The following is a 27618-nucleotide window of genomic DNA, read 5'->3' on the forward strand; positions in this document are numbered from 1 at the left end:
TATTGTGGTATAACAAACCACTCCAACACTTGGTGGATCAAGAAGATAACAATGATGGATTCTGTTCAGAATTCTGAAACTTGTGCAAGACTCACTAGGGGGCATTCCTCTTTGCTCCAAATGACTTCAGTTGGGACAGCTTAAAAGAGGGTGGGAGTATACTCTCAAAGATGGACCATTCACATGTCTGGCAACTGAAGGTCTCGTGCTATGCCTCTGTTCCTCTCCATACGGGTGAGGAGCCCCCTCATAGCCCAGTTGCTGAGGGTTAAGAGTGAACATCCTGAGAGAGAGTCAGGCAAAAGTTGTACTGTTTTCATAGCCTCGTTTCCGAAGTAACATAGAGGCACTTCTGTCTTATTCTTTAGTCAAGGAAACTACAAAGGACTGTCCATTTTCCAGAAGAGAGAATGGGAACACTTACTTTTTGTGAGGGATTGGCAAGGTTCTGGAGGAGCACGTGGAATGGAAAATCTAGGGGATGGGAAATTTTTGTGTGCATATATACACATACATGTATATGTGTATATTTTATATTCAAATATATATTTCATAGTCTCATATATATGGACTTCTTGAGCTATGTAAAATAACAATTCCACTCTGGCATTACCTATCTCCCTTTATTTTTTCACAGCAGTTGTGATTACCTGGCATATTATGTATTTATTTGTTTATTATCTGTCTGACCTCCACTAGAATGAAGTTCCATGGAGGCAGGAATCTTATCACATTTTATTTATTACTGTATCTTTATTACCCACAATGCAGCATGACACATAGTAGGTGCTCAATTTATTTGTTGAATGCATGAATGGTCGATGCCTCCAGTCATTAGGGTCATGAATTCATAGATGGGGTTCCTTTGGCTGAACACTGAGACATCAGTTAAAAGCAAGGATGGTGGCGCTCTCTTCCATATTTAACAAACTTGGCACGTGGCAGAGAATTAATGTTATTTAAGTTCCTGACACCTGCATTTGCAATCTCATGGAAAATATAACTCTATAACCACTACCCTCCACATTTTATTTCTCTTTCATAGACCAGCCATTGCTATAAGCTTCAACAGAGCAATTTTTTTTTGAATGGCAGCTGTGAAGTAGTAAGAGGCAGTGACAAATATAAGGATTTTATTTGCTTTTCATAAGATGCAATTTGTGAAACATCATAAAGTCCTAGTTAATAAGTTGCCTGCTTTGCTTTGAGATGTTTTTGATAGCTCATATGATTATTTATTTCTGAAAGTATATCTTTTGGCACATTAAGCATCAAGTAAAAATGATGTCAAAGGGCCTCATTTGGCTTTAGAAAAGCCCCCAAAGCATGGAAAGCAATAAAAGATTATGTGCCCTTTTTCAGGTGAGCTACGTTATAGTGAATCCTTATGGCAAGCTTTACTTGTAAACACATGCGGCTGCTAACTGTGACATTCATTCAGATCCTTGGCATGATGATGTGACATCCTCCGGAGGCATTTTGCTTGTGATGAAACTATCTCGTACTTATAGTAGAGAAACACAGAGTAAATTTATAAATTACACAGTGTTTCTCTGCTAAAGCATTTTAAAAATCTTAAATTTTGAGTAAATGTACAAGAAGAATGCTATAAAATGCTAAAGATTATTTTCAACACTCTGGGGAAAATTAAGCATCTCTTTACTCAAGATATCTAAAGACGTCATTAAGAATATTTGTATTAAAGCCCAAAAAGTAAAGAAGCTTTTATGCAAGAATTGCAACATAGCAATAACATAGATTCTCTTAATTTTCCCTTATTATCAACATTAATATTTGATCGCATATAACTATATGATATGTACCCAAGACATATATATACATATATATAAAATAAATGCATATATAAAGAATATGGTACTAGTTCATTATCAACAAAACATGATCTTTCAGACAAAAAATTGTGAACTGGTAGAAAATGAGAGAGCTGTGAACCTTGTCCTTAAAAACTTTATTCTCCGCATTTTGTTTTGGTGGACATGGTGTGGGAGAATAGCTAAGATCAATGAAAAGGTCTGGTTGGCAGAGTGTTGGATATTTTTCCACTCATGGAAAATACATATGTTTAGTTAAAACATCAGTAAAGGAGATTACTACTAATATCATCATTATCATTATCATCATCATGATAATTACAATTTATTGGATATTATATAATGTGCTGGGAACATAGAAAATGCTTTATACATAGTATGTATTAACACATTTACTCATCACAACATTCCTCTGAGGCATGTATTATCAGTAGCCCATTTTACAGATGGGCAAATTGAGGGACAGAAAGTTCAGTCTTTGGCTAATATCACAGAGCTAATAAAAGGCATGGTCAGAATTTGAACTTAAATGTTGGCTCCTGAGTTCATGCTTAACCACACTGCTCTATTGCTTCAAGAAGACACAGTGTTACCTATAAATAAAAAATTTAAGTTCTATTCTGGAAGTGATATGATAGTGAAATCATATACCCTTCAGGTATTGGGGTGCAGGAACTAAAATGTAGTTGTAGAAGTTGGCTTGTGCTGTCACATGTCACCTGCACATTAGGTGGCTTCCCCCCCACCCATGCATAAGAGTAGTGATACTTAATCTAGGCCAAGAATTACCTCATCTAACCCTTGAAACAACCCACAGAAGGAGGTACTTGATTTACAGCCAAAAACTAGTTCTGAGAAATATTAGTCAGGAGCCACTTTGAACGAACCACCTTTGACACGTTTGATCAGTCACAGTACCTTCTCCCTACACTGCACAAATCTTTTTTTGCATTTTACTTGCATTTTTACTTTTCTTGAAAGCATAATATGCAGAAAATATTGCATATTTTCTTTCCTCTTCAATATTAAAATGGCTACACAAAAATTCACCAATTTTGATGAGTTTTTTTAACTGCACACTGATATGACAACTGTCACAATAAAATCTAACAAAATTGTTTCTAATGAAGTTAAAGACAACTAAGTGCTACTAGAGCCATCTTATGGAAAAAAATCAAATGAACTTTTTGGCCAACCCAGGCATTTTGTTGGTCTTGGCTGGGGCCTGGGAATAAGTAGTCTATAAAAGCCCCCACCTGAATTTAATGTACATCAGTAGCCAAGATCACTACTCTATCTGATACTGTTCCCCATCTTAAAGTTATTTTTGGTCTCAAACTCCTAAAATGAAATACTCTAGATTATTCTTTCCAAGACAGAGTATGATATAAACAGGAGACTTCAGTGATTGGAAACCTCCACTGCTTTTTTTGTATGGGTTTTATCATATAAGACATGGTGTTTAAATGTGAAATGGATGTTGGAACCCACTCACAAATAACTAGGTAGTTCTGGGTAGGATGTCATAATTTTAAATTCACTTTTTTTCTGATTTTTCTTGATAGATAATCTTTTCATAACATATGATCTACTTCAATTGCCTTCTAATTGTATTTTTATCCTTAGTAAGCCAGGTCCACACTCTTTTTAGTTAATGCAGGTCTGATTCACAAAGGATAACATAGAGATAACCTGAATCAAGCTGCATCACATTTGGCAAAAAAAAGTATCTCATCAAACACAAGCTGTAGATGACAATAAAGCTTTGCTCATTCATAATTTAAAAGCTCATCTTTCTGTGGTTTGTACTTATTTCTTTTTTAAAATGAAAGAAAAATAAACATTGAGCTAAAGGACATGTCTAAAAAAGAATAAGTTGATATAAGGGTGATGAAACATAATTCGTAAGATATAATACCTAACACTTTTATCATCTATTAAATATTTGATGATAAAGTGGAAATGCATATCTGGACAGCAATTTGGGTAGATAAAAATAATTACAAGATGTAGGGAACCATTCCACATGGTGGGGGGAATGTAGCCCAGCCCCCACTCAGAAAGGCCAGTGGGGAGTGAGGTCTGGCACACAGGGTCCACACCCATGGATAGGTTCTCCTGTGGGGAATCAGGCCTGCACTGTACCTAGGCTGCTATGAGGCTTGCTTTTGCTAAAACTCCCTCACCCTGAATTGAGGCAGCAAACCTTTACTGCATATCTTTAAAGTAACTTCCTAAAGTCTATGCTAAACCTCCCAAGGACTAGTGTAACCAGTTCAACCACTTTTCCCTTTGCATTGTAAATATCCTTCTTTTTTGATGTAATTAGCAACATCCTCTCCTTTGTTTTCTGTAAAAGGTAACCACCTAAAGTGAACCTGTGCATAGTAAACGAGGGCCATCCTTGATGTAATGTGCCCAGAAATAAAAGCAATAAAAGCCTGCCCAGGCAGGCGTCCAGGCCCTCTCTTACTCAGAGAGTGGCCATGTGGTCCCTTTTTCTCCACAGGACTTCTTTAGTCCATGTGAATTTGTTTGTCTCGGCCACAACGCAGGGACCCTGAGGGCCGGGTCCACATCAAGAGGAAACAAGCACAAATACAATGTCTCTGTTTCAGCAAATGACCTTCTTTAGGCTCAGCACTGTAGGAGTTGGTAATAATTACAGGCTGTCAAACAAAAGTGTTTCAGAGACAAATCAGTGCTAGTAGGCTAAGTGCTTTTGAGTTTCTCATTGAAATGTTGGCTAAAGATTTAGAAAAGAAGAAAGCAAGCATGGATATAAGATTTTCTGTGGTGATGGAGGTCAAGGAAATAAAGTAATGTGAAACCATAATTTAAAATTAATTTTAGCCTTCCTGTAAGAAAAGTTAAACAAATATAACCATAATCTGTGAAATTTTACTTTTATTTCTCTTTATTACATCTATCAAAAGACAGGTAAAGTGTGCCTGATATATATGTTTCTCCACTGAAAATGGTAACACATTCTGGAAAATTCAATTGCAGGTATATAGATGATAAAATACAGACTTTTCCATTATCAGGAATATTCACAGTCATCTTTAAATGACAAAGTCATAGTGCTCATCTATCCTAGATGGTATCACATGATTTTAATTGATTACTAGATTTTGTTGGATTAATTCCATAATTTTCTCTCATCCACATCCTCTAGAAAATATGTTATCAGTCAAAGACAGAGGATATGAATTTCCAATTCAGTTTTACCACCAACATAAATTTTTAAACCTTTATTATCATTTATAGAATATTACTCTGATCTGCAGTTGAATATGACTTCACATTAGATACAAAGTTTCATTTCCAAATATCTATTATTTTCACTAGATTTCTTTTAATGTCATCTGTCCACAGTACAGATAGTTTTGACAAAGAGCACCGTGTTGTAGTATAAAAAGCACTGGGCTCACTTGAGGACTTGGATCCACAGTATAGGAACTCTAGACTCTGGGTTATACTGTATCTGATCTCTGCTTCATACACTGTGAGCTGTGGACATTGCCACTATGTCTTTCTTTGTTTTATTTTTTATTTTTTAATTACAGTTTACATTAAAAATATTTTGTATTAGTTTTGGGTATACAGCATAGTGATTAGACAATCATGTACTTTACAAAGTGTTCCCCTGATTTTTCAAGTATGCACCTGGCACCATACCTAGTGATTACAATATTATTGACTATATTCCCTATGCTGTACTTTACATCCCTCTGACTATTTTGTTACTCCCAATTTGTACTTCTTAATCCCTTCACCATTTTCACACAGTTACCCAACTATACTTGCCTCTGGCACCAATCAGTCTGTTCTCTGTATCCATGAGTTTGTTTTTATTTTGTTTGTTTAATTTGTTTTTTGGGTTCTACATATATGTGAAATCATATGGTATTTGTCTTTTAAGCCATTATCTCTTCATCTGTCTTCATCGATAAGACTTCCCTTGCAAAACTGGTATGGTTGAAATGAGGTTGCTGGTATACATGAAACTGCTTTGAAAATATTAATTTCTGGGAGATTCAAGATAGTAGAGGAGTAAGTGGGAGCTATGCTAACCTCCTCCCAGGACCAATCTGGAATTACAACTAAAATGTAGAGAAATGATCCTGAATAAATAACCGAAAACTACCTGGAGAGAAGCCTTATAAACACAGACACACAGAATAAACCACTTCACGACAATGAGATCTATAGGTAGTGTGAAGGAGGTGCAAGAGGGATGGCTGGGTTCCAATGGGTGGCAGCTGAAGTTCTGTAAGGATACGTCAATGGCTGGGGGTTCTCCCTGAGAAGTGTGGGGTCTAAACCCCAAGCTAGGCTCCACAGCCTATAGCACCAGAGCCAGTGAGGAACCCAAACAACATCTAGCTGTGAAAAGCATCAGGGTTTCTGTCTGCCAGGGAGAGATGGCTGGAGACACAGAGAGCCTCTTAGAGAGCCAACACACAAAATTTCATTTGCAGCCACTTACCCTGGGAGCTAGCAGAGAGGGCAGAGTGAACTAGAGATGATTAAGGAGTCTTGGGTGATAGCTCTGAAGAGAGAAGTGAAGGAATAGCCACCAGGATCCCTGTGCGGAGTCATTCCCCATACTTTTGGAGCCATCTCTCTCAGGCAAAGCATTGCTTCCTGAATGGAGTTAGCCTGAAGGGAAGCAATAGCCCTGCCCACAGATTATTCTGTCCCATCCTGTGGAGCTTAAGCTGAGCTGCTGATTACAGTTTAACCCAATACCATTGATTAGTTTAACAACTAAGGTGAATCTCTGGGAGTTGTATAAGACTTCAGCTGACTCTTGCCCCAGCAGAGTGCTGTTAAAGCTAGACTTGGTGCATAGCTTAGTTTTTTCTGCACAAGAACAGGACCAGCAGAGGGAGCCACGTGCTGTGGATTGCTGATAGTTCCAAATAGTTTGACCAGGGCCAGTCACAAGCAGCATCTGACCAAGGCCTACACCAGAGTGTTTGAATATCTACCTAATACATATAAACAAATACAAAGAAGCAGCCAAAATGGGGACAAAGAAACAGACTCCAAAATGCAAAAACTAGAGAATTCTCCAGAAGAAGAACTAGATTAAATGGAGGCAAGCAGATAGAGAGTTTAATGATTATAAGGATACTCAACAGCATAAAAAAGACATAGAAACCACAAAAAAGGACCTGTCAGAAGTAAAGAATGTGATATCTGAAATAAATAATACAGTGGAAGGAATAAACAGTAGTTTAGATGAGGCAGAGGATCAAATCAGTGATTTGGAAGACAATGTAGAAAAAAATACAGAGGCAGAACAGCAAAAAGAAAAAAGAATTTTAAAATATGAGAAGAGCTTAAGAAACATTTAGGACAACATGAAGGATAACAACATTTGCATCATAGCATTAAAATAAGGAGAAGAGAGTGAGCAAGGGATTGAGAACCTATTTGAAGAAATAATGAACAAAAACTTCCCTAATCTGGAGAAGGAAAAAGACACACAAGTCCAGGAAGCTCAGAGAGTCCCAAACAAGTTGGACCCAAAAGGGCTACACCCAGACACATAATAATCAAAATGACAAGGCTTAAAGACAAACAGAATCTAAAAGCTGCAAGAGAAAAACAGCTGGTTACCTACAAGGGAATACCACTTAGAGTATCATCTGATTACTCAACAAAAACATTTCAGGCCAGAAGGGAGTGATGTGAAATATTCAAGGTGATGAAAAGCAAAGATCTACAACCAAAGCTACTTTACTCAACAAGGCCATCATTTAAAATCGGAGAAATAAGGAGCTTCCCAGACAAGAAAAAGTTAGAGGATTTTGTTAACAGCAAACCAGTACCGCAACAAATGTTAAAGGGCTTGCTTTAAGAAGAAGAAGAAAAAGAGAAAAGAAAAAAAACAGAGGAAAAATTGTCTAACAATAAAATTGTGCTACAAATGTATCTATCAATTATCAACTTAAATCTAAATTGCTTAAACGCTCCAACCAAAAAACATAGGGTAGCTGAATGGATAAGAAAACAAGACCCATATATATGCTGCCTCCAAGAGACCCATCTCAGATTGAAAGATAAACACAGACTAAAAGTAAAGGGATGGAAAAAGATATATCATGCATATGGAAAGGAAAATAAAAGCTAGGGTAGCAATACTTATATGACTTTAAAACCAAGGCTATAAAAAACTATGGTATATCTACACAATGGAATTCTAAGCAGCAGAGAGAAAGAAAGAGCTTATACCCTTTACAACAGCATGGATGGAACTGGAAGGCATTATGTTAAGTGCAATAAGCCAGACGGTGAGTGACAAATACCATATGATCTCACCTTTAACTGGAACATAATAAGTAGGAGAAAAAAGGAAATAAAATATAACCAGAGACATTGAAGTTAAGAACAATCTAACAATGGGCAGGGGGGAGTGGGGAGGGGACCGTGAGGAGAGGGGATTACAGGAACTACTATAAAGGACACATGGACAAAATCAAGGGGGAGGGTGGAGGTGGGGGAGAGAGGGGGGTTCAGCTGGGGTGGGGTGGAGGGATGGGGAGAAAAGGCACACAACTGTAATTGAATAACAATACAAAATTAAAATTAAATAAATAAATAAATAAAAAGAAAATGATCACATTCTGGGGGGGGGGGGGGAAACCAAGGCTATAGTAAAAGACAAAGAAGGACACTACATAATGATAAAGGGAACAATCTAAAAATAGTATATAACCCTGGTGAATGTTTATGCACCCAACATAGGAGCACCTCAATTTGCAAAGCAAATCTTCATGGACATAAAGGAGGAGATGGAAAGAATTAGAGTCATAGTCATGGATTCTAAACCCCCATTGACTTCGATGGATAGATCTTCCAGACAGAAAATCAACAAGGAGACAGTGGCTTTAAACAGCATAGTAGATCAAATGAATTTAATTGATATCTCCAGAGCATTCCACCCCAAAGCAGCAGAATATACATGCTTTTCAAGTGCACATGGAATGTTTTCTAGGATAGACCATGTTAGTACACAAAACACATCTCAGTAAATTCAAGACGGTTGGAATCATATCAATCATCATCTCTGACCACAGTGCTATGAAACTAGAAACCAGTCACAAAAAGAGCACTGAAAAACACACAAAGATATGGAAGCAAAATAACATGTTGTTGAACAATGAATGGATCAGCAATGAGATCAAGGAAGAAATCAAAATATACCTTGAAACAAGTGAAAAAGAGGTCACAACCATCCAAAATCTGTGGGACACTGGGAAGCAATCCTAAAACGGAAATTCATAGCATTACAGGACTAACTCAAAAAACAAGAAAAAGCTCAAATAAACAATCTAACTTTACACTTAAAGGAACTTAGAAAAGAACAACAAAGCCCAAAGTGAGCAGAAGGAAGGAGATAATAAAGATCAAAGTAGAAATAAACAAAATAGAGTCATACAAAATGATATAAAAGGTCAATTAATCCAAAAGCTGGTTTTTTGAAAAGATAGACAAGATTGGGTAAAAAGGAAAAAGGATTCCTGGACAACAGTGTGGTAATTTCTGGGGGAGGGTATTACAAGGGGACTAAATGGTAATGGAAAAATAGTACAATCAAGATTAAATAAAAATAATAAAAGAAAATATTAACTGCTTCATAAATGTAGAGAAATGTAGTCAAGATCTTTCTAAATCACAGAGCTTCTAACCATATATTACATATATTTCAGAAAGGAATTGTGGATAAAACTCGAATTAGGAGAAATTCACTTCATCTAGTGATCTTGAACAATTCAGTAAAAAAATGTTTTCTCCCTGTTATCCCATTTGTGATATTAGTTTGTCATCCCATTTGTGATATAAGTATAGGAACATATAATCGTATGTATTACTTGAGGTAGATTTTGAAGAAATAAGAGCCACACACACTACGGTTCTGTGGTACCAAGGTGACACATCCCATTATGTTATCAAACGACATTACTGTGAAACCCATATGTTTTTACTTGTAACATTTTCATCCTACACCAGTTTTTTTTTTCCTGAAAGATTGGGGCCTAAAGCAAGATTTTCTGATTATAACATATATCCACTCGTCCCATTTTTTATTACTCAGAACACAAGAAACATCTATAAGATATTTTTCACTGTATTTGCATCCAAGCCAATGTAAAAACATAGCTGTCTCCTGCTTCTCAAAAAAATACCTAGCTTGTTTGCAAGCAGGGGCAGCAAAGGAAAATGAACAGGGAAGCCTGGAGCCATCTTTCCCGAATGCCACCTGTCTCTCTGACCCCTCACACCAGTGTCTCCATTAGCACCCCCTCTATCAGCATCCATACAACTATGGTACGGGTTTCTGACGTCTTACTTGTGCTTTCAAATGTCATTATTGCTGTTTGCTCGTCTCTTTGGAGGTGGAGAGTGGGCCTTCTTTTTTCTCATAACTCCCACAATAGCCAAGACAGCACTCATCTCCGTGTGTGCCCTGCAGGCTGCATTGTTAGGCAGCCTGGCTCCGGCCACCTGAGGAGACAGGAGGAGCTGCGCCCCCACGGTTTGCTTGTGCCATAGACGGATATTTGTTCCTTGGACCCCCTGGTCAAGCTGGGCAACCCATTTTCTCCCCAACACGTGCTCTGCTTTCCCACCTCCTCACCAGAATATGTTGCTTGACTGTCCATGACTCGCAGCCCCTGTTTGTAAATGTTTTATCATCTTTCAGAGAGGCTCAATCACAGCCATCATCCTGAGACTTGTGCATTTCTTGGAAAATTTTGTCAGCTGCCCCTCTGTTGAAATCTATGACTCTTGATGTAAAGCACTCTTAAGTGACCTGACGCATTCTTTTTGTACACACTTCTTTCCTCATTGTTTGGGACCTCTAAGAAGAGACACTACCTGTGTAACTGTGGATGGGTTATTTGCTCCACTGTAACTTGTTTCACTCATTAAATGAGGATTACAATAGTAAACTTACTCATAAAATAATTTTGAAGATAAAATTAATGTAAGTATAACACTTAGACCAATGTCTTATATGGTAAATGTTTTGTAAGCTATTATTTTAATAACATCATTATACCTATTGTATTACAAATATATATGTGATGTCAGAATTTTTTAAATTTTGTATTGTTCAATTACAGTGGTCCCCATTTTTCCCCGATTACTCTCCCCTGTCCTACCCACCCCCCAACTTCCCACTTTCAATCTCCACCCCCCCCCAAGTTGTCTTTGTCCATGGTCCTTTATACATGTTCCTTGACTTGACCCTTCCCCTTTTTTCCCATTATCCTTCTCCCACTGCCCTTTGGGTCACTGTCAGTATGTTCCTTATTTCCATGTCTCTGGTTCTGTTATGCTCGCTTGTTTGTTTTGTTGATTAGGTTCCACCTATAGATGAGATCATATGGTATTTGTCCCTCACCGTCTGGCTTATTTCACTTAGCATAATGCTCTCCAGTTCCATCCATGCTGTAGCAAAGGGTATAAGCTCCTTCTTTCTTCCTGCTGCATAGTATTCCATTGTGTAAATGTACCACAGTTTTTTGATCCACTCATTTACCAATGGGCACTTAGGCTGTTTCCAGTACTTGGCTATTGTAAATTGTGCTGCTATGAACATTGGGGTGCACAGGTTCTTTTGAATTGGTGTTTCAAGGTTCTTAGGGTACAATCCCAGCAGTGGAATTGCCAGATCAAAAGGCAGTTCCATTTTTAGTTTTTTGAGGAAATTCCATACAGTGGCTGCACCAGTCTGCAATCCCACCAACAGTGCACCAGGGTTCCCTGTTCTCCACACCCTCACCAGCACTTGCTGTTTGTTGATTTATTAATGGTGGCCATTCTGATCGGTGTGAGGTGATGTCTTATAATGGTTTTAATTTGCATCTCTCTGATGGCTAGTGATGGATGTCTGCATTTTTAAAGAGAAACTTAACTTATCATTTCTTATATTTCTATTGTATAACCTAGTTTCTAAATTAATGTTTTTGAATAAGTAAATAAAAAATAAAGATCCTAAGCCATTGTTGTCATTCTCTAAATATTAAATTTTGCCTAAACCAAGCTATAATTGCTTCAATTTGATGAATTTCTAAGCTATTCAGCTTTTGGGTGAGGGATACATCTTTATAAAACTTCAAAATATTCTCAAATACAGGGCATAAAATTTAATTTTTTATTTGTTCACTTGGCTTAGCTGTTAAATGCAAATCTCAGGTAAGTAACTCAATTCTTAAAGTTTTAAGTACATGATCCATAACAATGTAAAGGTGCTCAAATATCTGTATGTAATATTAATACATAATGCTAAAACTATTTGATCTAGCAAGTCAATAATTATATTTATATGTGCTAAGACATTGTTGACTTCCATAGAATTTTACCCTAAACAGTTTTAGAGGCACTTTCAGAGAAAACAAATAGCATTAAATCCACTAAGGCATATGAATTCTTTTTAATTTTAGATAGACTTTATTTTTTAGAGCAGTTTTAGGTTTATAACTAGATTGAGAGGTACATACATAAATTTCTCATATGCACCTCTCCCTTGCATATATATAGCCACCCATTATCAACATCACTCACCAAAATGGTACATTTACTGAGGGTGAATCTACATTGACAAACCATAAGCACCCAAAGTCCATAGTTCACCTTAATCTTCACTCATTGTACGTTCAATGGGTTTGGGCAAAAATATAATTACATATATCAATCATTATAATATCATACAGAGTCTTTCACTGCCTTAAAAATCCTCTGTCCTGCATCTTTTTACCCACCTCACTTCTGGTAACCACTGATCGTTCTATTGTCTCCATAATTTTGCCTTTTCAAGAGGTGATAAATTGGATTACACAGTAGATAGTCTTTTTAGATTGGCTTCTATCAGTGATATGCATTTGTTTCCCAGGTCTTTCCATGGCTTGATTGATTGTTTGGTGTGTTTTTATCACTGAATTATATTCTATTACCTTCATATACCACATTTTGTTTATCCATTCACCTGCTGTAGAAAATCTTGGTTGCATCCAAATTTTGTCAATTATGAATAAAGCTGCTATAAGCGTCCATGTGCAGGATTTTGTATGGACATGAATTCCTAGCATGTTCGAGTAGATACCAAGGAGTGAGAGCGCTGTATCACATGGTGAGGTTACGTTCAGTTTTGTAAGAGACTGCCCAACTGTGTTTCGAAGTGGCTGCACCATTTTGCACTTTCACCAGCAAGGACTGAGCCTTTGTGTTGCTCCACATCCATGTCCATGTTTTCTGTTGGTGTTTCCACTGTTCTGGATTTGGGGCATTCTAATGGGTGTGTAGTGTTGTCTCATTGTAATTTTTATTTTTCTGATGACATATGATGTGGAATATCATTTCATATGCCTCTTTACCCCCTGTATAAGTCTTACTTGGTGAGATGTCTATTAAGATCCTTGGTCCATTTTTTAATCAGTGTTTTAATTTTCTTATTATTAAATTTTAAATGGGTTTGTATACAGGGTAGGACAAAAGTAGGTTTACAGTTGTGACTATGCAAAACAGAGTTTATTCTTTGTTATTATTTATTAATTATTGTATTATTTTCTATACAAGCAACTGTAAACCTGCATTTTCCCCACCCTGTGTTTTGAATAACTATCCTTTACCAGGTATGTCTTTTGCAAGATTTGCTCTCAGTCTCTGGCTTGTCTTATAATTCTTTTGATGTTGTCTTACACAGAACAGAAGTTATTTTAATGAAGTTCAATTTATCAACTATTTTTTTCATAGGTCTTGTCTTTGATGATGTTTTAAAAGATCATTTACCATACCCAAGGTCTTCCGATGTTATCGTCTATGACTTTTATTGTTTTTCATTTTATATTTATGTCTGTGACCCATTTTGATTTAACTTTTGTGAAGGTACGAGGTCTGTGTCTAGATTCATGGTTTTGCACGGACGGGCCCAGTTGTTCATGACCAGTTTTTGAAGAGACTGTATTTGCTACATTGTATCGCCTTTGTTGCTTTATTAGTGATGAGTTGACCATATTTATGGGGGATATTTTTTATTTAAAGAAACTATTTTAAACTATATATCACCTTGTAAAATCATTCTTCAGTCAAATCTCACGGCCTGCCATTTGGAAATAAATAGTTGTCTACATTTCGAACCAGAAAAATCCCTCTCAATAGATATGTAAAGGTAAAGCTGAAGATAAACTGAATTAGGTAAATTTATTTAAACCTCATCTAAGGTTACACACTCAATTAAGTCACTTCCAGAGGAAAGTGAATATTAGGCACATCTTGATTTCATTAGACTAGTCCTGATTTCCTTGAGGCTATGAATATGAAAATTAGAAATTATTTTCACAAGTGACTGAAATCTGCCCTATAAATCACTTGAAACTTAAAAAATGCTAAAGCAACTACCTCACAGCAAGAAGGTCTGCAGTTCTCAGGGGCATAATGGAGTGGAATGGGCTCATTTTTCAGTGATTACAGAATATAAAAAGCAGCACCCTTAATGTCTTGGTTGGGACCTGCACAAAATAAAATTCATTTTATTATTACAAGTTAATATCTTTCAGAGTTCTGGGCTAAATAAAATTATGTTTTTCTTACAAAGTGAGCGTATTGGCTTTATTGATTCTTTTCTATTTTGGTTTTACTTGTGGGTATGGGGGAACTATATTTTTTAATATACAACAAAATTCCTTGTACCACAGCATTTTTCAGCTTATGTTAACTTAAAGGCAATACAAATTGACTGTCAACCATTTTGTTCTCCTATCAACTTATCAAATTTATTTCACTATAGTTTTGGGTTGTCTTTGGTATACAAAGTGCATGTTTGCTTAATGTTCCTTCTAAAAAATTTTTTTGCATTTTTGGGATGATATTAATTAACAAAATTATACAGGTTTCAATTGTACAACTCTATAATATATCATCTTAAATAAATCTGTATTTAGGTAAGACCTTAAAGTGTGCATCTTGCCAGTATAGTTCTCCAAGTTAAGTGGAATGCTAAAATGTGTTCTGATAGCTGATCTGAGTAGAATCTGGTAAACTGCAAAGGAGTGAAATGGCAACTATTAACAAGTAAAACTACTTACTGAGGATGCATGCGTGTCCTCAGGTTTCTCTGATTATGAGATACTACTCTGCTACTGACTGGTATGGATAGTGTTACTAAACTCCACAATTTAAATGTAAATTTTTTAAATGGGAAAAATACTTAGAGTACTATGGTGTGTTGCACTATATAAAAAATAACATTAGATGCAATATAAAAAGTATTTTATACAGTTTTGTCTCTGGTGCCTATTTCCCATAGGAACAGCCTCTCCTAAAATTGACACCTGCCATCAAATTAAAGGTTCAAGGCTAGAAATTTTATTTACTATCTCACCATATATTCATTAATGTATGATTCACCCTTCTGGCTATTGATCTTTCATGATTTAAATGCTCTGATCAATAGAAATTAATCTTATTTTTGTATTTGGAATCTAAGTATTATTTCAGCCATGTAAATATCTAATGAATTGTTCAATAACAATATATCACCCTGGCTGGTGTGGTTCGGTGGATTGAGTGCCAACCAAGGGGTTGCTGGTCCAATTCCCAGTCAGGGCACATGCCTGGGTTGTGGGCCAGGTCCCCAGTAGGGGCACACAAGAGGCAACCACACATTGATGTTTCTCTCCCTCTCTCCCTCCCTTCCCCTCTGTCTAAAAGTAAATATATAAAGTCTTTTAAAAAGCCAACAACAATATAAGCTTTAAGAATCCTATTTAATTTGTCAAAAAACACTTATTTTCTGATAGTAATAATATAAACTTGAGGGTCTTTTGTTTCATTTGTCAAATAACACTTGTCTAACAACTAAAGAATATAATCTTTGTGGAAAGTTGCTGGGACTCTAAGTGGTATTTTATGTTTGCTTTTGGCTTGGATTTCAGAAACCACTCATTCCTCTTTTTAAACAAAATGCCCGGCAACTGTGGTGATGACAGTGCCTTTTATTACTCTGCTTGTATTTTGGTTTCTTTTCCATTTGTTTTTTTTTACCCTCACTCAAATTATCAAAGGCTCAGAGAAAAGAAAAAAACGTGGCTCTTCGTAATAGTCAACATAAATGTAACCCTGAGTACCCTTCACTAAGACCAGTGTGCCAACTTGGAAACATGTAAATCCGTTCATTACTTAGTTTTTATTTAGTTTTCTTCCAAGTGAAAGCATGTTTTTTTTTTAATTTGATTTGATTGGAGTATTCAGAATAGTATAATGATTTATACTTTTGACATAGGGGTATTTTGTGTTTCCTTTACACAAGTTTAACTTTTTTTACTTATAATTTTGAAACTAAAACTGATTTCAAGATTTTAAAATTGTCAATAGCAAAGCTCTTTGCTGGCATTAGTTCTACCCTTTTGTTACTGTTACAGGAATAGAAGCCAGAGTCGAGGTAATAAATGCAGCACTCCTAGGTTCACGGTTCATTGAAGTCAAGTTCTGCCATCAGTTTTGGACTCCTCACCTGTGTACTTTGTATCTCATCCACGGCCAGTTTCTCCTTCCGTACTCTTGGTGCACCAACCAGGAAACACCCTTCTGAGTTTTCACCCGTTCTCTCCCGTGTCATTTCATGCTGGAAGAAGGCAAACTAGTTTTAATATTAACCTAAATAAGTCCTTATTGTAATATCAAGATTGTAAAATCAAGTATAAGTCATTTGAGAATTAAACACTACAGAATCATTTGAGAGACCTCTGTTCTCACCAACCCTGCTGACATCCAGCCCTCAGGGTGCCTTATATGTCATAATCTAGGGAATGGTACCCTGGAGGACTTCATGGGACAACCTACACAACCATAACCTGGAGCTCTGTGTTAATTTTTATTAGCTTAATTGGTCCAGTCTTGACCACTCATCACATATGTTTTGTGATCCACCACTCTTAAAAATAGAGATAAATTTTTAAAAACATTGTAAGCTACAAAAAATACTATCTTGGTCTTTATATTTTTATTCTTTATATTCCAAGTTAAACATAACTGGTCTTCACTTCCTCATAACTGAATATAAATTAGAGCATAAACAAATTTTAGTACGTGAAAAACTAGGGCTACATAAAATGGGTTCTGAAATAGAAGGATGATGTTAGTGAAGACAGTAGAGATAAGTTGTTGAGTGCTTTCTGTGTGCCAGCCTCTGTGCTAAGTCTCTGACATGTATTTTCTTATTTAATTTGCACAATCACATTGTGAAGCAAGGTATGTTCATGCTTATTTTTACATCCAGAGAGACCAAGAGAGAGGAAGGTGCCTAAGCACAGGTAGGTAATAAGTAGAAGCGTAAGATTTCATTCTAGATCTTTCTGATGATACTTCTGGACTCAAACTCTTAGCCCCTATAAACCTACATGTATTTATAGATGAGATATTTAGTGACAATCTTATCTCTACCATCATCTAGAGATATTTTCATTACTCCATAATTGGGGTATAATGTGCAAATGTTGACTCCAATCTTCCTTTCAAAATTCACATGTTCTCCCCAAAATTCACCTCCTTCTTTGACTGGGTAGCTTTGCTCTTTGACCTCTACATATCAGCTAATCAATCTTGCTTTTGCCTGCACCATTCTTTTTGCCAAAAATATCCACATTCTTTCCTCTTCTACCAATTCATTTATTGTTTATTCATCCATTAGCTCAAAAAGCATGCGTTAGCTGGTAGGACTATATTTAAGGTTTATCTCTCAAAATCTACCCATCCTTGAGATTCCAGCTTTAGTCATTCCAACCTAGAATGACTTCATTCTTTGTCTTCTATTGCACTGCTTAGCCAAACCAAACACTTGAGACTACAATTGTTTTGTGAATTTCACCTTTATTTCTCTAGCTACATATTCAGAACCTTAGGAACTTATGTTATATATTTTGTATACACCCTGGAAACTTGCCTAGCATCATGCATGTGAAAAACATTCAGTAAATGTTTATTAACTAATGAACCAAGGTTTTTTATTATTCATCATGCTTGAAAATGTTAGATGGCATGTCTAGACTAGGTAAGAATTTTCCAGAGCTAACTTGTTACATGAGGTTAGTAAAGTCTCCTGTTCCAGAAATTGATTCTTCAAGTGTTTTAGTTGAGTTCTGAATACCATTCTGAAATTGAATAAATTAAGAATGATTCTCTGCTCTTAGTTTTGACCTTTGATTTGTGTGATTATATCCTTCTATCTCTGATATTTTTTCTCACTTTTGCTAAATCCCCTCTTTCTTCTATCTCTTCTCCACCTAACTTCATTTTTAAATGGTGGATACAGTGTACAGTTTTGTTTTGTTTTTTAGTGTACTTATTGTTCAGAAGCATCCAGCACCTAATTAATCCATTTAGCTTTATAGCAACTTGTTTGAAATCTTTTAATTTTTAAAAAAGAAATAGCCCTGACCAGTGTGGCTGAATTAGTTTGGTGTGTCCCGCAAAGCCAAAGATCAGCAGATGGGTTCAGTCCCCAGTTGGGGTGTGTGCAAGAGGCAACCAATGTTTCTCTTCCTCTCTTTCTCTCTCCCTTCCCCTCTCTCTAAAAATAAATAAATAAAATCTTTTAAGGAAGAAACACTTAAGAAATCTTAGGAAACACTTAAGAAAACTTAAGAAATCTTTTAAGGAAGATTTGATTAAATGTAATGTATAGTTTGATGTTCAATTGCTTGCATCTAAACACTTTTTCGGTATCTTTATAATCTAATTTGGAATTTGTGCTTAGTTATTATGCAATTTAATTCTATGCACCTGCTTTCATAGTTAAGTCTTGTTGATCAAATTAATAGGCAATCATATAATTAACTACCTTTCGTTCTCCCAAGTTGGTCAAGTGCTTAACTTTATTTTAAAAACTTGGAATACTCACAATTTAATACCCATATGCCCACTGCAATATGTATTTCCAAATGTTGTATGAAGAATGTAAAGGCTATCCAAGAATGTTGATATTATATCTAAAACTCTCATCTCAGTTACATAGAAAAGGTTTTCTATCCTCATCGTTAAATGGTGAGAGTTCTTTGGAAGAGTGTCATTTAAAAAAAGTGTTTTCAGCATCAGAACTGGTCACCAGATGTCATTGTACTAAACAAAAACTTAACACAGTCTCTTTGGCCCTCGGCCTCAGCTTTTGGCATTGAGCTTTAAAAACTCCTGTCTATCCCATCTCCCTGATATTTCTTAAATCTACCTTCTCCATTAAATATTTTCTTTCACTATTCTCATCACACTTCCCCTTGACATTTAAAATAACCCCCTCTCCTTCTTACCCACTGTTGTTGGAATTCTTTTTCTAAAATACAGACAGGAATATGCTATTTCCCATTTCTTAGAAAATAATTACATACTGAAAAACATTTAAACTTTATAAAATAAAGTTTCCTGAATCCACCACCCGATCTTGACTTTCACCTTCAACCTAATCAAGCCAGCTATGAACCATTCACCAAGTTATCTTTGTTTCAGTCATACTTGTCCATTGACCAAGACTTTGCTCCCTCCCTTCTTTTTATATATTAAAACTATACTCATCCACTCTGGCTGGTGTGGCTCAGTAGACTGAACTCTGGCCTGTGAACCAAAAGATCACTAGTTCGATTCCCAGTCAGGGCACATGCCTAGGTTGTGGGCCAGGTCCCCAGTAGGCAGCACATGAGAGGACACCACACATGGATGTTTCTCTCCCTCTGTTTCTCCCTCCCTTCCCCTTTATCTAAAAATAAATAAAATCTTTTTAAAAAAACTATACTTATCCTTTAAGACTCAGCTTGAATACTGCCTACTCTGAAATGTTCTTTGTTCCATTAACACAATGGAAATGATTGCATGGGCCTATATTATAGCATTTCACAAGTATATGCATATTTTAAAGCTTGTTTCATTTTATCTTATCTATATATCTTTTCATCCCCAATAATTTTAAACTGATGTTTGGGATTATTAAGTTTTCATATTTATGTCTCTCACATTGCCTAATACAGTGTTTTCTGCACCTGTACTCTGGAGGTCATACCTGCCCTCTCCATGGCCCTTGCCTGCATTAGAGCCTTTTGCTGACATTTTAAACTCATTGTTTGACAAACACACCTTAAGCACAATTGTCTTGTAACCCTCTTCACATCGTGGGTCTTGAAAGGGGCTCTATAGACCTGATGTGTCCCATTCTTCTATTTTACTCTTCGAGATCCTTCGTCCTCACCAGGCTCATCATGACCTTAATTGAAAACTCTTATAAGCTGTTTTTTAAGGCTTTTCCTATTTAATTTTTATATTTAGGATCTGAATCCTATAATATAAAAAGAAATTTTCATGAGAAACTATATGAATCTGCTTTTGGACTATATTCCCAGATGGCCTACGAAGAAACAAATTTTCTTAAAAGATATAATGAGAACTAAGATGTTTATTCCTACAATGTGCCATTGAAAATTTTTTGAGACTCTATTTTGCTGTTTATCATGCTTCATTATAACATTGATTATTATTCTTAACATTTAGTAAGAATAATATTTATTGTTTCAATAGAAATCTTATCTCAGATTCTGCAGCCCAGTGCATTCCTTTTAGATAATATACAAAATATCACAGGGTCAATTTGTTACATTTTAAACACATATGAATCCTCTTATTCTCATTCCACAGACATCCATATGCTTTAGAGCTGGTAAAATCGTGTGTAATTAACATGGGGGAATGTTGGGCTAGAGTTAGGCTAATTACAGTATCTTCAGAACCTCATAAAAAGATTTGGAAAACAACTGCTAGGTTAACATTGTTTTTATTCACTCCCTTGAAATCAGAACTTTATGATCACACTGACCAGTACCAGATGCCAAAACCATGTGGAGCTTTATATACGTCAGTCAACAAAATACCTGTTTTTCTTTTTAGTTTATAATTTTAATTTTATTAAACATTGTGTGTTACACCGAGCATTTTGACTATAGATTTTGTTGTTTCTGCTGGAGTTTTCATCAAGTAGGAACCAAGTAAATGTCAAGATAATGTTAAATATTTTATTTCAGTCTAGTTGAAATACAATATTATATTAGTTTCATGTACACAACATAGTGATTCAATATTTGTGTATCTTATAATGTGAATATCACACACAGGCTAGTAAATGTCCGTCACTGTGCAAACTTTTCCCGTTATCATTGACTATATGCTCCCTCCCCTTTTCACCCATCCCGCTTACTCAAAACTCTCTGGCAACCATCAGTTCTCTGTTTTCATAAGTTTCTTTTGGCTTGTTTGTTCGCTTGTTCTATTTTAAGACTCTACATATAAATGAAATCATGTAGTATTTGACTTTTTTTGTCTGACATACTTCACTTAGCATAATAGACACTAAGAATATTTTTAATTTAATCTCCTCATCTAAAAGCAAATGAATAAAACTTTGCCTTTGTTATCTGATTATTTCCTAATTCTCTATTTCACCTGTAGGAACTGAGTTTACTACAGTTAAATAAATAAAATAGTGTATTTTAATTATCTCATTATTTTTCTTCTCCCAATAAAAATGTGATGTTTTTGAGAGTAGGAATTATGTATTTTTTATTTTTAACTTATTTTTCTTAGTTACTAGCAGAATAGTTAGCATATAATAGGCCTGCATAAATATTTGATAAGTGAACAAATAAAGTCAAGCTCCAGCTCCAGAAAAAAGTTATTAAAGAGTTAAATATCTCTTATTCCCTGATGTTTAACATCTCTATTACCTTGAAAATTATAAAGGTTTTTTTAATAACATAATTATACTGCCACACTCCATTTACATAGAAAGTTAATATTACAGTTCTTCTTCCATTGCAGCAGAACTTCTAGAGGTACACAGTTGAGAAGACATCAAGTGAAATAATTATTGATACATGTCAATGATTCCCTCATCAAATCAATGTGGTCACCATTTTTTCTTAAGTGTAGATCTATATTTTGTATGATGAAGGAAAATCTAACATATGCAGATTGCATTTCTAGAGCACTTACTGTATGATCGATGTGATACGTGTTTTGCTTACATTATTCTAATTTAACCTTCCCAGTCAACTGATGGCATAAATATTACTATTCAAATTTTGCAGGGTAGAATATTGAGATTTAGAATAAAGTACCTTGACTAATTATATAACTAATAAATAACAGAGTTATAATTTGTTCTTAGATTGACTTTAAAATCTAAACTCTGTCCACTGCACCACACAGCCAAATATTAGAGTAATCCGATGTCAGGTGCCCTCATCCTTGTCTTTGAATCCATCACTGATGTCATTAGAGAGTTGAAATAGCACTAGATACAATATTTTTCTAAATAAATATGATTGTAAATGTAAGGAACTCAAGAAACATTGGTTCTTTAATATAAATATTTCTAACGATCCTTTTGTTACTGAAAAACATTTACTTTCTGCTGCATAGCCTGATTATAGACAATATCAATTTTATATTAAACTTATGAAAGTGCTCAAATCAGTCAAACTCCGGTATTTTTTGAATTTGAAAGCAATTTCTTTCAAAACATTTTTTGGCTTGCTTTTTGTTTGTTCAAATGTTATATAGCTTAAGTTATGGCACAAAAATGATTTCATTAAGCTTCAACCTCAATTGATACACCTACACTTACATACACACTTCCCCACGGTTCCGTTATTAATTCGCACTGACCTTGGACTCATAATGTCTAGGCTTATGAACAGTATAATAGGAAGTTGTTACAGTGCCTGAAATTTTCAAAAACCATTTCTGTTTTTTAATTAGCAAAAAGTTTCTTGTTATGATTTTTAAAGTATTAAATTTTTAAGTATATTTTTGACCTACTTTATGAAATTAGAGGTCAGGCTAATTGGAAATAATGAATGGCTATGTTAAACAATGCCTTTAACATGAAAGTGTACAAATATCAATCAATATGTCAATCTCCCTAGTAAAGTGACATGATTTTCATATTATCACTTGATTCATTCAACCAAGGGGAAAATATAATTTAAATAGAAAATGAGCTTTTGTATCAAGCTCACTAAAAAAATACTAAAGAAATTTTTTTTTCACATTTCCACTGGAAATGAAACACTGTGGATAACATTAGTTTATTCAATTAACTTTAGTTTATTCTAACATTCTTCTCTGGATAACATTGGTTTAGGGGGAAAAAAAAAAAAAAGAATAAGTTCCACTGTGCTCCCATTGACCAAAGTGAATGACGTACCAAATTGTTGAAGTCAATATGTAGGCCAAATATTCTTGCATACCAAGGCTGCTATAAATTTAATTATGTTTTAATATGAATGTTTTCGATTTTTAAATGGACAGTCCAAATGCAGAGCAAATAACCTAATTATTTCAGTTTAATTAAGAACAAAATCATAAGTTATTTGAATAATCACTTGGAGTTCATGGTAACAAAATGTGACCTATGCTACTCATGTAGTTAACTCATTCTTTTCTCACATGCTTTTGCACAAATAGAACTGCCACTTGTATTAGTTCTCCTTCTCTGTGGGCACAGATACGTTTCCTGAATGTTGACCTCATGTCTTTTTCAGAGATTATAAATAAAAACTAGCAATTCCAGAAATAATAGGTTTCTGTCCTTTCTCAGTAATTCTCCCTCCCACATGTAGAGGAACTGATTTCAGAAAGACAAACATGAATTCCCTTACTTGGGTTTTCTATTTCTTTTTAAAGACCAAAAATGAACCCCTTTAAAATTTCATGTCTTTTGCTGTATTATAATAGTTGATGTAATTAAGAATATCTTTTTTATTTTTTGTTTTACTTTTTTTATTGTTATTCAATTACAGTAAAAAATATATATATAAGAAATAAAACTTAAGCAAGTGGATTAAAAATATATATCTTTTTTAAAAACATGTTTTATTGATTATGCTATTACAGTTGTCCTATTTTTTCTCCCCTTTATTCCCCTCTGCCCTGTACCCTCCCACCATCATTCCTCCACCTTAGTTCATGTCCATGGGTCATACATATCAGTTCTTTGGCTTCTACATTTCCTACACTACTCTTAACCTCCCCTGTCTATTTTGCTACTGTTTATGCTTTGTATTCCCTGTGCCTTTCCCCCCATTCTCCTTCCTCCCCACTGATAACCCTCCATGTGATCTCTATTTCTATTAATCTATTCTGGTTCTAGTTGTTTGCTTAGTTCATTTTTGGTTTTTTTAGGTTCAATTGTTGATAGTTATGTATTTGTTGTCATTTTACTGTTCATATTATTGGTCTTCTTATTTTTCTTAGATAAGTCCCTTTAACATTTCACGTAATAAGGTCTTGGTGGGGATGAACTCTTTTAACTTGACCTTATCTGGGAAGCACTTTATCTGCCTTTCCATTCTAAGTGATAGCTTTGCTAGATAGAGTAATCTTAGACATAAGTCCTTGCCGTTCATGACTTCAAATACTTCTTTCCAGCCCCTTCTTTCCTGCAAGGTTTCTTTTGAGAAATCAGCTACTAGTCCTATGGAAACTCCTTTGTAGGTAACTGTATCCTTTTCCCTTGCTACTTTTAAGATTCTCTCCTTATCTTTAATCTTGGCTAATGTAATTATGATGTGCCTTGGTATGTGCTTCCTTGGGTCCAACTTCTTTGAGACTCTCTGAGCTTCCTGGACTTCCTGGAAGTCTATTTCCTCTGCCAGATTAGGGAAGTTCTTCTTCATTATTTGTTCAAATAAGTTTTCAATTTTTTATTCTTCCTCTTCTCCTTCTGGCACCCCTATGATTTGGATGTTGGATTGTTTAAGGTTATCTCAGGGTTTCCCAAGACTCTCCTCATTTTTTTGAATTCTTGTTTCTTCATTCCGTTCTGGTTGAATGTTTACTTCTTCCTTCTGGTCCAGACCATTGATTTGAGTCCCAGTTTCCTTCCCATCACCATTGGTGCCCTGTAAGTTTTCCTTTATTTCACTTTTCATAGCCTTCACTTTTTCCTCTATTTTGCCACCATACTCAACCATTTCTGTGAGCATCCTGATTACCAGTGTTTTAAACTGTGCATCTGATCGGTTAGCAATCTCTTCATCAAATAGTTGTATTTTTTCTGGAGCTTTAATCTGTTCTTTTATTTGGGCCATTATTTTTCATCACGGTGCACCTGTTATGTAATAAGGGGTGGAGCCTTAGGTGTTCACCACGGTGGGACAACCACTGCTTTGTGGCCCCATATGTTGGGGTGAGGTCCGAGAGAGAACAGTGCTGCTTGCTCAGCTCTCAGCTGGCTTTCAGTCACTTTCACTGCTACCCACAAGCATTGGACCCTTCTGGTGCTGATTCCCAGGTGGGTGGACTTGTGTACATTCTAGGACCCTGTGGGTGTCTCCAACGACCTCTCCTGTGAGGCTGGGAGTTTCTCCTGCCACTTCAACTCCTACAGCTTTTTTTCAGTCAGAGGTTTTGAGGCTTTATTTCCCCACACTGGGATCCGGGGTTACATGGTTTGTCTCGCTCCCCAGTTGTTCCTCCTGGTTTATCTGCACGTGAATGTGGGACCACCGGGTCCTCCATCCGCCACCTTGCCACAAGTTCTCTCCACCCAGCTGCCCATCTCTGCCCCTCCTACCAGTCTGGATGAATGTTTCTTCTTTAACTCCTTGGTTGTCAGACTACCATAGAGTTCGATTTTCTGGCAGTTCTGGTTACTTTTTGTTTTTAAATTTGTTGTTGTTCTTCTTTTCGTTGTGTGAGGCAGTAAAGTGTATCTACCTACGCCTCAATCTTGGCTGAAAGTCTGAATTAAGAATATCTTTTGAATGGATAAAAAGATTCAGAAATATTATAAAGAAGGAAATTTCATAGTTTTTAAGAGAAACAGCTGTGCTTAATTTTATTCAGTATTTATTACATCTAAAGCTCATAATTTGAACCTTAAAGCAATTGCAATGAGTTTCATTTTTAAATAAATTTATTGCTTATTTTACATGCTCTATTGCTCCAGTTATACTTCTAATACTATGTGTCATTAAGCAACCATAGATAACACAAATATACTAAGTAATATAATGAAACTAAGGTATTTAAATAAAAAAATTAAAACCATTTTCATTTCTATCAGCTTTTTTAGTATATGTAAAGTGCAGATTTATTAAGACTAACGCATATTATTGAAAATTACATTTTTTTCAGATTCAAGAAATTAGTGGAAACAATGAGCAAGAACATGACTATGAAGAGGATATTACTTCACTGCCTGCATATTTTCCCAGTAAGTGTCCCTACGTTATGTATAGTGCATATGTATAATGTTTTTATTACATAATGTAACTGAAAAGTAAGACTGAAGAGAGCATGAAAAAGTAATTAACTGAATGACTTTTAATTTATAATATGGCAGAAATATTAGTAAATTATGTTGCTAATTTAAATACTCCTAAATTTAATGTTTAATAATGAAACACTCATTTTTCCTACCCAAACAAAATACACAAATCATATTGATGTAAATATTCTGACTATTTAACAACTATATATTTTCAGGGTTTTTTTTTAATTTAAAAAAAGGTCACATTCTTTTCAGACCTTTTCTCAGCTAGGAAATGAGACGGGTCAGGAGGATGCTCTCTAAGGTCCTCCTCACTGGCTGTCATAGGATGTGGTGCTATAGTCTAATATTCAAAGATGGCTGCAGTCTCTGTAGATAGGCCACCGTGCCCATTATGTCAGATTCCATTGGTACTCAACAGCTTGCTTCACCAGCATGGCTGATATGCATCACTTACCTGACATTTCCAAATCTGGAAACCCTAATTCCTGCCACTCCCAACCTACTCCACCTGCTGACTTCCCCATTCAAGGTAGCAAAGATTCTGTCCTTAGTGAATTCAGTCCAAAAATCCTGGTCACCCATGTTTTTTCACTTTGTCTCCTGCCCCATATTCAGTCTGTCTGAGTAGTGTTGGCTCTACCTTCAAAATACAGCCAGCATTCAGCCATTTCTCCCCCTTTTATTGTGATCACTCCTAGTCCACTCTGTCACCAGCTCCCCCTGGATTATTGCAGTAGCCCAGTGGCTGACAATGGAGGGCTATTTTCTGCCCCCAAAAGAGGATATCAATGAATGGAGTGTTGTTGGGTTTTTTTTTTTCAATTACAGTTTGCATTCATTGTTAGTTTGTGTTCATTTCAGGTGTGCAACATAGTGGTTACACAATTATACTTTACAAAGTGCTTTCCTCCTGATATTTTCAGTCCCACCTGGCACCATATACATAATTACTATAATGTTACTGACCATATTCCCTGTGCTGTACTTTATACCCCTGTGTGTATTTTGTAACTACCAATTCGGACTTCTTAATCCCTTCGCCTCTTTCACAGAGCCCCCAAAACACCAACCCCTCTGGCAACCATTAGTTTGCTCTCTGTGTCTGTTTCAATTTTCTTTGTTTGTTTAGTTTATTCTTTAATTCCCACGTATACATGAAATCAAATGGTATTTGTCTTTCTCTTACTAACTTATTGAACAGAGAATTTTTTTATTGGCATGACTTGAGAAGGGAGGTTTGCATCTGGCCTTTATAGAGCAGAGACCACAGCAATGCTGCTAAATATCCTACAGAACACGTCCCCCCACACAACACAGGAGTATCTAGTCCAAAGTGCCAATAGCACTTTTTTCAAATTTTTTAAATTTTGTATTGTTGTTCAATTACAGTTGTCCCCATTTTTCCCCATTATTCTCCCCTGCCCTCCCCCCACCCACCTCCCACATTCAATCCTC

General features: G+C 35.7%; 1 protein-coding gene across 2 annotated transcripts in view; it reads left to right on the plus strand.

Annotated features, from left to right (window-relative positions):
- BANK1 (B cell scaffold protein with ankyrin repeats 1) overlaps window positions 1–27618 on the plus strand; it is a 295632-nt gene that overhangs the window by 223248 nt on the left and 44766 nt on the right. For both annotated transcript variants that reach the window (XM_053923371.2, XM_045183792.2), the window contains exon 8: window positions 26025–26103. In XM_053923371.2, the coding sequence (XP_053779346.1) occupies window positions 26025–26103 (79 nt within the window). The remainder of the gene's footprint in view (window positions 1–26024; window positions 26104–27618) is intronic.

This window comes from Desmodus rotundus, chromosome 4 (genome assembly GCF_022682495.2).
Source record: "Desmodus rotundus isolate HL8 chromosome 4, HLdesRot8A.1, whole genome shotgun sequence".
Taxonomy (NCBI): domain Eukaryota; kingdom Metazoa; phylum Chordata; class Mammalia; order Chiroptera; family Phyllostomidae; genus Desmodus; species Desmodus rotundus.